Below are 13924 nucleotides of genomic sequence, written 5' to 3'. Positions count from 1 at the left end.
GGAATAAGCTAAACACCCACCGCTCCCAACATGCAGTGTCTGAAATTTCAAACCTAATTTGAAGATTCTAATTTGCATTGCTGATGATGTTACAAATACAAGAAAAATCAGACAGATTTTCATACTTACTGAGTATAGTATAAAAGATCATGTTTTGACAATCAGAAAGGACAAAACACTCTGATTTGTGACAAATCTCTTACCCAAAACGCATCATGGACATCAAAACAATCACTCAGTTCATTATGCTTCCTACAGCCATAGCCACCAAAATATATTAGGCTAAAAGAATAACAACAAAAAATAAGTTTAGTTAGCTGTTTTGTGAATAACATTCTAATGAATAAGCTGCAATAATTTCAAATTTTGGTTTACCTATTGTACTATGAATCATATAAACAAAATATTTCCTATTGAACCTAATTACATAGCAAACCTTACCTAGATGAGGCAATAGTTAACACTCCTCAACAAGCCTGACAGAAATCCACACAAGCAAGGAAGGAGGTTCAAGATAACTCAAAGTCCCTACTCTCTATTCCTCCATCTACAAGCTTATTTATCAGTCAGATTTTAAGACATTAATCTCAAAACGACACATAACACACAAGACAGTGAAATGCCTATGCTTTTTCCAGATTTCCTACCCTTTTCTATTGAAACTCCTGTGCTCCTGCTACATTTGTTAGCCTTCTGTATACATCTTTTCACAACAAATGTTCCCAAGGTTCAGCCCACAGACTGCCTGTGACCCGCAAAGTCTTTCTCTAGCTTATAAAGAGATTCTTTCAACTAAGCACTACTGAACATATTGCATTGCAAGTATTGTTACACACCTCCCAGCCTAATATTCCACCCATGAAATGGCCATCCATAAGTAATGGTTCCTAAAGTTTTGTTTAACTTCAACATTTGAGGATATTTGGTATAGTTGTTAGTGATCTTGGGAGAAGGCAATTTAGGAAATGATGGGATGGTGAAGGTCATTCCAGACTGACATTCCTAGGGAAACAGAGTTAACTGAAAGCATTGTGCAATACACCAAGACATCCTGATCTGCAAATTCACAGCTCGTGAAATTTTAATGTATGCTTCTGAAAAGGTGCATAGCTTGTTCCCAAATACTTTCATTAAATGAAAAGGTTACACTCTGCCATCTAAAACAGGTAATTTTCTCAGTATGCAGATTATGATACTCTGAGTAGATTGTGTTGAATAATCTTGTATTAACAGCTAAGGAGAATTTGTTCAAATATTTGTAATTTCATATATCTTGCAGTTAAATTAGAATTACATAACCAAGATATAGTACTGAGAGGCATTATACACTTTATGCAAAACCTCTTTATATGTGGAGTCCAGAAACAGATAAATCATTTACATTATACAGTGTTCAACTGTGTATCACATTGCTACTTGCTTACAATAACTTCTATAAGAAATCACTGACACGTCACTTTCTTGTGACCACACACACCACAATATCTGGACACTTTCCGTAATAAACACAAAATCTCCAAGTATTTATTTTTAGCTAAGTATTTTTTCTAAATACACTGAGTAACTTTTACAACACAAATATCTAGGCTGACTTGGCTCTTGTAAAATTATCACTGAAATGCCTTTGCAATTGTCAGCATTTATATGCTATTAAAATCCTTGAAAACATACTAAATATATTTTATTTCAGGTAATAATTTAACGCTCATATAATGTAACAAAAAAGCAACGTAACTTTTATACTGATCTTTTAATGTGTTAAAATTAAAAACATAAGTAGTAAATGCATAATGACTTTTATCTAAAGTCTCAAAGCATTCCATAAACTTTCACTAAATTTCCAAACCCTCTTCTAAAATGGGTTTATACTTACCATTAATTCAGCTCACATGTGACAAAACTCTGGTAGAAAGTTGTTAGGAGAGTTACACAAACTCCCACAGCAAGTCAAGCTAAGATTAGAGTTTCATGAATCCCAAACCTGTGTGCTCTTCACTTTACAGTACTTCCTCTCTGCAGTTAACACATATTAAATATGCTTAATGCGTTACCTGTCCTTATACACCCAGCAGGAAAGCTTGTCACGTGGTGTAGGAGGTTGACCTTTAAAATTTGTAATTTTTTTCCACCTATAGGTTCCATTTTTTGTTCGCAAATTAACATAATACAGCTTAAAAGAAAAAAATTACAATATTTTCAGTATAAATTATGCCAAAGACTCCAGCACAAATCACCAACAAATACAACAACCCACCACCCCCAGAATACACCACTCCTTCAAAAAAAAAAAAAAGGAACTGACAGTGAAGCTTACAATATGTAGCAACATACAGGAAGAGTCCAATACACCACAAGAACACGGTTAAAAGTCTGAGAATTAGCAGCAAGTTTTCCTTGCCTTCACTCAGCTAGATGAGGAACAGTAATACGCTGCTCCTTTCAGAGTCAACTGAAGCCTGGCAAAAAACTTCTGCAAGACAAACAGCTCTCAGTTCAGTTCCACTGGCAGAACTGTCTACCTAACTTGCAAAAAAACTTACAAAAACCAGCAAGGCTTGGGAACCGAGTACTAAACTGAGATCTGATTACAGGGTCAATTTCAGTTATTTTCTAGTCAGGACTGAGCTCTGACTTCATTTACACTAAATGATAAAACAGCTCATTTCATCTACTTAGCCACTCCAGTCTTCAGTTACAAGGAAAACCGGTAGCTCTATTTTAACTTTATTACCTAAATACATACGAAAGGCGATCTCTATCAAAAAGCAAAAATAAAAGGGATATTCTGAGATCAATTACAATTATGGCTGCCAACATAGTTTTAAAAAAAGGCAACTGGAAAAGCACTGGCAGTTTTCAGCAATAAATACAGAAAGTTTCATAAGGTCTTACTCTTAAGATATGATTCAATGAAAAATCCCAGAAAAATATATGGAGTTGAATATTAAAACAAAACCTGATTTTTTTGTCAGTTTAGAAGTATACTTTTTCTACTAAAATAAAGCCTTTCCTTAAATTTCTCCTTAATTCAAATGCAAAGTACACCAGAAAAAACAGAAAGGTCAGCATTAGTATTCATTCAAATACAATATGTTAGAAAAGAAAAGAATGCAATACCCGATTACTGTATCCTTTATCATCAAATCCACCAAAAATGTACAGCTTCCCATTAATGCTTGCCCCACAGCTTCCTGACATGGAGGTAGGTAACTCTCCTTCCATTAGGTGCATTGTCCTGCAATTTAGCACATACATTAAATCTTACAATGCTGCTTTCAAATTGCTAAAATTAACAAACCCAAGCCAGATGTATTAATAATTTTAGACTTAAAGCTAAAAATACAGTTTTAGCCACAACTAGCAGTAGAAACTACAGCTGATACATGAAGTCAGGCTCCTGTAGCTGAGAGGACTTTTATGTGAATACTGTGCATATGTTTATGAAGTGCCTCAATTTTCCTGGAGGTGAAGCCTGTATTAAGAGAGCAGAGCTGAAACATTCATTATTCAAAACCTGGAAATAGTATTAACTCCCAAAACTCCTGAAATGAGAACACAGTACTGCTGTTATTTTACAAATGGAAAACTGAGGCAGAAGTAGAAATAAAGGTCAGAGGTACTCACTAATTTTGGTACATAGTATGCCACTCCTAAAACTGCTTTTTGCACTGTATTTAGCGTAAGTTAAAAAAAAAAATCTTCAAAAATGCCAATTTTAGCAATGAGTTCTCTGTTCTTCAGCAGCAGCTGCAGTTCCTAGCCTTTTCCTTGCTAGTCTCACTTACAAACCAGTAACATTCTGGGATGTGATGTCACGCCATCTCAAGCACTATGGAACTATCTGATGAACCTCTGTTTCTAGCAAACTCACGAGGCTGAGCGTTAGGCAAAGACTATGCTTAGCATCACTACTCCACAATGAAAACAGCTCCCCTAGGATCTCAAATTCCTGCAGAAGATAGGGACCTGCACTTCCCTCTCATGTACACACACACAGAGGGCATGTGATTTGTTTAGGATTTCCACCTTGTTGCCACACCTTTGGTCATGGTCAAGTTAGCAGCTAAACCTCAGCCTGTCTGTGCTGGCACTCCAACTCCTTGCCCAAGCTTCCACCCCATGGTTTCTGGCTGAAGCTTTCTTCCTCTGCCATTCCTGTTCGTTTTTCTCAGCTCTCCACCTGATCTGAGTCTGCCCTCCAACTGGGTCCTTGGCCCAGTCTCCCTCTCAGTCATGGTCTCCCACCTTCAAAGCCTGCTTTACTTTTTATTCTGTCTGCTAGCTCTAATATCACCACACTTGTTGGCCCAGTCAAATCCATTCATTCCCTTCTTCATATCCACATTTAGATCAGATATTTTCATTGTCCATCACTGGTGGCTATACAGAAGAAAAGCATTCTTACAGCTTTGAGTTCTGATGCTTGACTTTACCCCAACCTAAAAGAACTGGAGGCAGCCATTAAAAGGAAAAGCTTTTTACATGGTAAATCACCAGATGTGAATGATGCACCTCCCTACTGAATACGGTGCTCAAGTCGCTGCTTCCAAGTACTTTTGTTCTGGCACCAGCACTGCCACAGGCCAGCCCTCCTTCCCCTCCTCTGCTCTTGCTCTCTCATTTTGCTTGTTCCTGTGTCATGCTGTGCACTCAGCTGTATGCGTACAACTGTTTGTGCTGTAAACTGAATGAGATCAAGAATGGATCCTGGTTAAAAATAACCCTGAAAAAAAAAGTTATATTTAACCCAGATCACTTTCCTGATCCAATTTCCCGTGTGACCATATAAACAGCTGTACCAGTACAAATGATACGGGGACATCATGGGTGAAAACCAAGGAGAGCATGAGGTTGCTTTAGCCAACCCTTTCACCAAAAGAAACATAACAAAATGCAGTCTCAGTGAGGGTACAATCTATAAAAAGGAAAGGAAGGAGAAAAGGAAAAAAAGACCATGGAGATGTGGAAATTCATACATACTCTAAGACACCTTCCTGATCTCCCCCTCCTCCCATTCTCCCTCTAAATTGTTCTGAATACAGGTATGCAAGAAATATATAAACAGGTGGGAGACTAGACAGACAGCTGGCAGAAAAAACATATAAGCCCAGATGGATACTACTTTACCAGACTGAATGTAATCATTGTAATAAAAAACACCAGAAAGCTTTAAAAAAAGGCACTTTTAATCTCTTCCCACATACAATATGTAACCTGGCTTGTATCTGAAACAGTGTGGCCAGCAGGGCCAGGGCAGTGCCCGTCCCCTGTGCTGGGCACTGGTGCGGCCGCCCCTCGAACCCTGTGTGCAGCTCTGGGCCCCTCACACCAAGAGGGACGCTGAGGGGCTGGAGCGTGTCCAGAGCCGGGCAGGGGCTGGGGAAGGGGCTGGGGCACAAGGCTGATGGGGGGCGGCTGGGGGGGTTTAGCCTGGAGAAAAGGAGGCTCAGGGGGGACCTTATTGCTCCCTACAGCTACCTGAAAGGAGGGTGTAGCAAGGTGGGGTCGGTCTGTTCTCCCAAGCAACAAGCGATAGAACAAGGCAACGGCCTCAAGTCGTGCCAGGACAGGTTCAGATTGGACATGAGGAAAAATTTCTTCACCAAAAGGGTTGTCAAGCACCGGCACAGGCTGCCCAGGGCGGTGGTGGAGGCACCATCCCTGGAGGTGTTTAAGAAACACATAGATGTGGTGCTTAGGGACATGGTTTAGTGGTGGGCTTGGCAGTGTTGGGTTAATGGTTGGGCTTGATGATCTTAAACCTCTTTTCCAACCTAAATAATTCTATGAATATAAAATGTAAATATTAGATTGCTAGTGACATGCAAGATCTGGTTAGTTATGAGTATTTATGCAAATACACTCTGAACAGAATTAAGTAATAACAAAACCCATATAATTGTAAATAGATCAAGAATCCAAATACCCAGTGTTTAAATATTCCTTTTAACACAGAAATTAATGGATGGAGAACTAAGCCAAAATAAATGCCCAAATAAAATGCACCTGTTTTAACAACACAGCCTTAAGCTGACCATTTCAAACACTCTCTTGAAAAAAACAATTGTACTAAAGGAATTAATGTATCTCCTAGAGTAAATTCATAAGTACACAGTCTGTTCTTCAGTCTTTATATTAAACATCCGCTATTTAAACTCCAAGGAACATGACCAATAACTCACATAACTGAAGTCTTTTCATCGCAGCTAACTAATCTATGCAAACATCAACTCTATGTATTAATGTAAATTACGCAACTTACCATAAGCCACTATCCATTTCATAGATCCAGAGCTCATCATTAGGCAGATAAACTTCATTTTCTTCAATTGACTAAAACCAAGAAAAATTTCACAAATGTTAAATCAATTATGCATTATACACCATACATTTTAAAATTAAATACCAAGTCATGTTACTTAGCAACACAGAATAATCTTAAGGAGATAACCTACCAAAGCAGTTTTATTGCTTTGATCACTACAATTTTAAACAGGCAGCTCAATAATGCTAATATCTTACATTTTATACTAGAAGTTCAAAAAAATACGTTTTTCATTTTTTGAAGCTATTATAAGCACAGTGCTAGGTGTTTCCTGATGTCATTGAGCTTTGTTATTAATAGCATCTTAAATCACTCATTTTAAGGTGTGAGGTTTATTAAAAAGTAAGTTTGGTGGGGAGAGAAGCGTTACAATATTCAAAAAACAATACTAATACAATAGCCTATTTGTAAAAATAAGAAAAGAGCGCAGGTGAACAATCAAGTCATTAGGAAACATACACAACTGCTACTAACAAGTAGCACAACAGTACCATAACATGAACATGGATTTTAAAAAAACAAGAATCTTAAAAGAGACGGTTAAAGATGCTTCCATCCTCAATGAAAATGCAAAAGCAAGTATTTTTTCAGTCGCTGATGTGATCATTTGCAGGAGCGGGCTGGAAACTAGGACCATGCGTGGCAATCAGTTAGCTGAGGGGAATGTGCTCGAGCTTGTCTAGACAACAATTAACATGATACAGAGCATAGGGGAGTGGGGGACGGATGGCGCCAAGGAAAGGTAACACCTTGCTGTTAATTGATGGTAGTTAACCACCAATCGGGGATTGCCTAGGATGCAGTGCTTAGCTTCAAGAACCAATCTGTTTAAAACGCGCAGCTTCTGAAAGTGTATATAAACTCGTGCTTCTGTACAATAAATTGACATTTGCTTGCATCAAGCTACGTCCCGTCTCTTCATTCGCCGCAATCATTCTGAGCAAATTTGCTGTATCCGTTATCCTTCATACCTCCACAAATCAAAGACAAGGATCAAAGTACTAATGCTGTTCTTTTTTCTGCATCTTCCAGGACAAAAAAGTTCTCCTTCCCCTGGATTTTTTTCCTCATTCCTAACTCCTTTTTATCTTTTCCAGAAACTGAAATTTTGCCATGCTGTGTAGCTGGGTAAAGAACTGAACAACTAAACAAAGTTAGAAAAAAGTATTTATTTTAAAAATAAGGAACTTAATTCCTCTGGCCCACTCACTAAAGGGGCAGATTTACCAACTTAATGTTTTGCCAAGAAAGATGTATAACAACATAAACCTCCTGAATTAAAACTCATTATCTTTTGGTTTGGAAGTTACTTTTAATTAGGAGGCAATTCTTAGCATATGGGGAAAATATAGACAACAGTGTAACCAAAAAGCACAAAAAGAACAGTTACTTGCAGTGACGGAAGGAACTCGAAAGAACAAAATGTCAAATATAAAAGAGCTTAACCTATGACATAACATGGAGAAAAATAATTCCTCAGTGGAAGACAGATCTGTAAAGACTCCCAAACAGAAGCTTTGCAAGAAAGAAAAATAATTTGGGAAATAATTATGAGGAAGAATAACAAACAGAAGAAGGAAGCCCAAAAGACTGCAACTGCAGCACTGGATTGAGTAACAATTACACCATTAATTATTGTCTTAGCATTATAAAGAAATGAAAGACAGAGAGAATAAGCAGCCAGAGTCAGTAAAAGAAAAAAAAAACACAATCAAAATTAATGTGAGGAAAAGAAGTTAAATACAAAACCAAAATTTACTTATTAACAATTTTGTTACTGACATTGATTACTTGCCTTTAAAAGACATTTTATTATTACCTTCTCGATTTGAAAGGTGCCAACCAGGCACATACACACTACATTTGGTACAGTTTATCCTGCCAGGTACCTTTCACAAGGTAAGCTCTGCTCTTACAAGCAGCTTGCAGCCTTCACAAAATGCTGAAGTCTACTCAATTTAATCTAGATATGTCAGCGGTCAGAGGCTGAGCATTTGCTACAGAACCAACTCTGAGCAAATATGCTGATGCCAAAAATAAGTTAGCTAGGCGGCAGTCCACCATTACATATAAAATGTAAAAAAGTAAAATGATTCACCCATGTAAAGTGCTGCTTAAAGAGTAACAATGATTTTCATAGTACTCTCCACAAACCAGTATGTAAATCTACTAAAAACGCTTGTAGAGATGTTCTGCTAAACTTAACACATTGTCCACTCTGACTGTGCCATGAACCCAGGATTCTTTATTAGAAAACCTTTGAAAACACTGTGCTAGCCAGTACAACCTCGGTTTCTAAAAACCAAAGCATAAAGTATTACCAATCACTTAGATGTTGCACAGTTATACAGTGTATTATGGAGCTTAGAGCCAGAAAAGGACACTGAATCTTCCTGTACATCACAGATGACTCACATTATTTAAATATTTGCTTATTCTAAAGGTGGCTAACTTCTTGACACTACAAAATACATATTCAAATCTCTATGTGACTTGCAGCCACAAGAAACACTACCTACCAAAGACCTGCAAAGGAAAGAAAAGCAGTGGGAACAGTTTACAGGCTCCTCAGAGAGCTCCTCAACTTCATTACAGTCGGTATTGGGCAAGCCTGGCCACACAACATCTAGAGAAGGCCTGCCAGGGTAACCCAGGCAGTGAAAGCCAGCTGCCCTGGCTGCCTGCCGCAGCAGGGGTTTGTTTTCCAGTATGCGGTATCTGTTCATATTTTCAGTATTTTGGTTGTCACCAGCAGCACAAACCTTTCCATGTCACACAGATCGAGTTCAGGAGCAGAGCAACTCCTCAAATTCCATGAGCTGCCCAGCTCTATGCCTCTGGACTAAAAAGTCCAACACTTTTAGTTATTAAAAAAAAAACAACAACCCAAAAAACCCGAAAAAACCCCACCAAAACCATTCCAACTTCCAGAAAGTGAACTATAATGTGCTTCAAGAAGAGGCAACTAGTACCTGAGAACCCTAGAAACGTCCTTCCCCCTGCTACTGCACACATGCGCAACATATAATTTCCAAGTTTAAATCCAAGAGGCCTCAAATAGAATTCTTTGGTTGAGTACCAAAGAACAAGCTTTGCACATTTGAAAGTTTACCTTAGCCCATGAAAAATATAGACGGAAGAACATGGAGTACAATAGTAGAAACACAGTTTCAAGACCAGGAATAATACCAAGCACAACTACTTTCACATTTTAGAGCCAACACGCACAAATATTGTGGATAAAGTGAACTGGCTGTATTTAATGTAGTTTAATGTTCGTAGCTCCCTTCTGGACTGAATTCATGCAAAGCTAAGAGTCCCAAAGATTCACACATGCCAGAAGTAGAAGTGATCTTTCAAGGGGAAAAAAGCAGATGTGTTTTTAGTCCATCACTAGCTTGTTTTTGAAGTAACAAAACTACTTTCTGAGGGAGGAAGATACACGGTACCTAACATACAACTACTAATCAGTAAAAAATGCAGGGACTCAGGAACAAGAACACGAATTATGTACAGACACAAATTACAGCCGTCACCCCCCAGAGGAAGGGAGATGACAGCAGCACTCCCAGCGCACAGCTGCCGCACGTCTATATGAAAGGGGAAGCAAACCGGCTCTACCAGCCCCTTCCCCAACGCATGCTCCGTGATGGAGGCACCTGAACACAGATTAGGAGACGGCCACGGGCGCCAGCGCTGAGGCACCTACACTCAGAGAAGGGGCCAGCCAGATGAGAGGGGCGCTCTCCCTCCCTTCGCGCCCTTCTCTTCAGCGCAACCGCCGCTCCCGCCGCCGCCGCCATTTAAAACGGCCGCCCCTGCAGGACGCGCGGCCCCGGCAGCCAATCAGCGCTCGCGCTGAGGAAAACAGCGCTCCGCTCCCGGCCCGCCGAGGGGCCGCGCCGGCTGAGGGGGCGGTTGGGGGCGATGTGGGGCCCGGCCATGCGGCGGGGGAGCGCCCTCCGCCTCCGCTCCGCTCCCCCGGGGCTCCTCGGGCCGGCTCCCCCCGGGCGGCAGCGCGCTGCGCCGCTTCTCGCGTCCCCACTCGGCTTTCCTCCCGTCCTCGCCCCCAGCGCCCTCCGGCCGCCTCCTCCCGCCTTACCACGTATCCTCCCCACACATAGAGAAAGTTCCCGTCCACCACGGCGCAGTGGCCGCTCCGCTCCTCGGCCACGCAGAACTGCTCCGCGGAGTCTGCCGCCATCTTAGGAGGAGGAGGAGGAGGAAGCAGCAGCTCGCCTGCCTCAGTGTTCGCGTCCCGCCACCGCCTCCTCCGGGAGAGGCTGCGGCTCTCTGCCCGTCGCTCCCCTCAGGCGGACGGGAAGCGAAGAGGGTCCAAAGTGTGGGGCGTCACCTTCCCCTCGGCGCCGGGGCTGTGGCTTCCCCGCGGCTCCGCGCGGCGGGCGGGCGCCCTCCCGCTGCCCCCCGGCGCTGCAGCCGGGCCGGGCTGAGGGGGTCGCGGCGGCGGGCGTGTGGGTGCGCCTCGCTGGATTTGGCCTTGGCACAGCGCGTGGAAGGGGCCCTGTCAGCGTGGGCGCAGGCTCCTGCCCTGGGCCAGGACGCAGCCTCGGCCCGGTGAGGCGTGTGGAAAGTTGCGGTGCGACACCGAAGGCCTGATAAACCATGCAGAAGCCTGTGAATAAAGAGCGTAAGGGGAGGAAAAAAGCAGCAAGGATACCTAAGCACAAATCCAGTGCGAGGATGGAAGATTTGGGTCTCAAGATGGGAGGTAGTTTAAGACAACCGCAGCAGATTGCTGTCTCTCTGAAGGTGAGAGGAGTTATGCACCTGCCAGAAATACCAGCTATGAAACAGTAGCTGATATTACTTGAAACAATTGTATAAGAGTTCAAATTACTGACCCTAGAGAGAAAGATCCTGTGAGTGCTGTGTAACCTACAGCCTAGAAGCAGCCGAAGCAAGAAGCTACGTGCTGTGTGTGGTGGAGTTGCTTGAGGAGAATACCAGAGGTGCTCTGCAGGGCCTTGTGCATTTGGGCCAGTGCTGAGCTAGAGGTAACTAACAGAATAAAGATGATGTTGGGATCTCAGTGAGTCACGTGCCATCAGGTCCCAAGCTACACATTTTTCACTTATTTGAGAGATCTCAACTCCCTGTGATCCCCACTACTGTACAGTCTTTCCTGTATGTTGGCCTGCCCTTTAAACAGCAGGCTAGGAAAAGCAGTAGCCTCTTATGCTGCCCTTCCACCTCTTACATTGTTAGATCAACAACCCAGTGTATTCCAGCTGGACAGTGGACACAGCTGGAGTGAACAGAATTCAAAATAAAACAGATACAGTTCTTCAGAAAGTGTAGTAGAGCTTGTGAGAAACAAGCACTTTACCATATTGTAAAAGAACACTGAAAAGTATTTGTAAAGATTTTCTTGTGAAAGTGGGACATACACTTCTTCTGTTGGATCTAGGAGGGAAAACATGAATTATTCCTGTCAATAACTGCTAATATTAAAATGAAGAAATGTGATGATGGTTAAAACACAGGAATAAGCATTTGGAAGAGTTAAGAAAAACATGGGTAACAGGCAAGTGATCTGTGTGTCAGGTAGAGCTACAGTGTGATGTCTCAGGAAGAAGCTTATGAGGTGTGCAGTCATCAGCCCGTGGTTTTGCTGGTGGAGCAGTGACAGACATGAAAATGAGATATTTGTCATGCTTGGTGTAACAATACAATTTACCTTCGGCATGAGGTAGATGTGCTATCTGACCATAAACCATTAGGCTGTCTCAGCTGGCGCTTGACTCTAAGGCCACAAGTGCTGCGACCATGGCACCGTGATGTTCCACAAAGCCATGGCAGTGGGCAGAGACAAAGAGCTGGACATGGCTTCCAGAGCTCAAGACAGATGGCTCAGTGTAACAGAAGTCTACAGCTCATGCTGGAATACTTTTATATCTCTGGTGGGAGGCTCCAGGCAACCTAACAGAACCCCAAATACAACAGGATGCTGTAGGAGTATGCTTTATATTCCTGGTTTGGTCATACCTTAAAAAAAAATTAGTTTCTTTTTAGATGAGGGGTATATTCCTTTTGCAGGTGCGTCTTCCTTTGTCAGGTGAGACATGAGCTGAATGTCAAAATCAGATTTTCTTGAAATGAGAATAAGCAGTAATCTTAGCAAATACAAGAACTTATGTAAGGATTGGGTTCATAATTTGCACCTAGCTGCATGCCTGAGATGAAAAGTGGATCATATTTCCTGCCAAAATAGCTGAGACCTGTCAGATGGTAGTGTTTCGTCTAAAGAGAGTAGATACAGCTTCACCCATTAGCTTGGTCCCAGGTGAGGAGTGATTATAAATTATGCAGTTGAGAATGGACTGTAGAAAACAGGCTGATATTTTTTATCTGTCTTTATATCACTACAATCTTTTGATCAAGGAACTTTCTTTCAGAGTTGCTTTGTGAGCCTTCTGTGGAATAAAGCTGTACTTTGAGGAACAGGGTTCAGAGTGTTTGAACAGAATGTCATGCATTTTTCATCTGGAGAGAAGGCAGCTCTCCCACAAGACTGGAACTGTGTGATGCGGAGGGTGTTTGTCGTATTTATTGTCCCAGTGGGATGCACCCCTGAGTGCTGAGGGAGCTGGCAGATGTTATTGCTAAGCCACTCATCATCATCTTTGAAAGGTCATGGAGGACAGGAGAGGTGCCTGAGAACTGGACCTAAGCCAATGTCACTCCAGTCTTCAAAAAGGGCAAGGAGGAAGACCCAGGAAACCACAGGCCGGTTGGCCTCACCTCCATCCATGGAAAGCTGATGGAACAGCTCATCCTGGAGGTCATCTCTTAAGCATGTGGAAGAGAAGAAGGTTATCAGGAATAGTCAACATGGAGTCACCAAGGGGAAATCATGCCTGACCAACCTCACAGGCTTCTCTGATGGAATGACTGACTGGGTAGATGAGGGGAGAGCAGTGGATGTTATCTACCTTGACCTCAGCAAGGCTTTTGACACTGTCGCCCGTAACATCCTCATAGGTAAGCTCAGGAAGGGTGGGTTTGATGAGTGAAGACATTGAGACGGACTGAGAACTGGCTGAATGGCAGAGCTCAGAGGGCTGTGATCAGCAATGCAGAGTCTAGCTGGTGTTCCCCAGGGGCCAGTACTGGGTCCAGTCTTGTTCAGCCTATTTGTAAGTGACCTGGATGAAGGGACAGAGTGTGCCCTCAGCAGGTCTGATGATGATACAAACTGAGAGGAGCGGCTGATACCCCAGAAGTCTACATTGCCATTCAGTGAGACTTGGTTATGCTGCAGAGCTGGGCAGAGAGGAGCCTGATGAAGTTCAATAAGGGCAAGTGTCAGGTCCTGCACCTGGGGAGAAGCAACCCCCTGCACCAGTACAGGCTGGGACTGGCCTGCTGGAAGGCAGCTCTGCGGAGAAGAACCTGGGAGTGCTGGTAGGCAGCAAGTTGCCCATGGGCCAGCTGTGTGCCTGTGTGGCAAAGGGGCCAATAGGATCCTGGGGTGCGTGAGAAGGAGCATGGCCAGCAGGTCGAGGGAGGTGATTCTCCCCCTCTGCTCTGCCCTGGTGAGGCACATCTGCAGTGCTGTGCCCAGTGCTGGGCTCCCTG

The 13924-nt window shown here is 42.7% G+C and overlaps 1 protein-coding gene across 1 annotated transcript in view; it reads right to left on the bottom strand.

Annotated features, from left to right (window-relative positions):
• KLHDC1 (kelch domain containing 1) overlaps positions 1-10863 on the bottom strand; it is a 31497-nt gene extending 20634 nt beyond the window's left edge. Inside the window, exons 1-5 of the mRNA XM_055716701.1 lie at positions 10428-10863; positions 6263-6333; positions 3118-3235; positions 2052-2170; positions 204-282 (exon numbers count right to left, since the gene is read on the bottom strand). Coding sequence (XP_055572676.1) covers positions 204-282; positions 2052-2170; positions 3118-3235; positions 6263-6333; positions 10428-10529 — 489 coding nt within the window. The 5' untranslated portion in view covers positions 10530-10863. The remainder of the gene's footprint in view (positions 1-203; positions 283-2051; positions 2171-3117; positions 3236-6262; positions 6334-10427) is intronic.
• Positions 10864-13924: the final 3061 nt, after the last annotated feature.

This window comes from Falco cherrug, chromosome 7 (genome assembly GCF_023634085.1).
Source record: "Falco cherrug isolate bFalChe1 chromosome 7, bFalChe1.pri, whole genome shotgun sequence".
Lineage (NCBI taxonomy): Eukaryota > Metazoa > Chordata > Aves > Falconiformes > Falconidae > Falco > Falco cherrug.
This window is presented reverse-complemented; position numbering and strand designations above follow the sequence as displayed.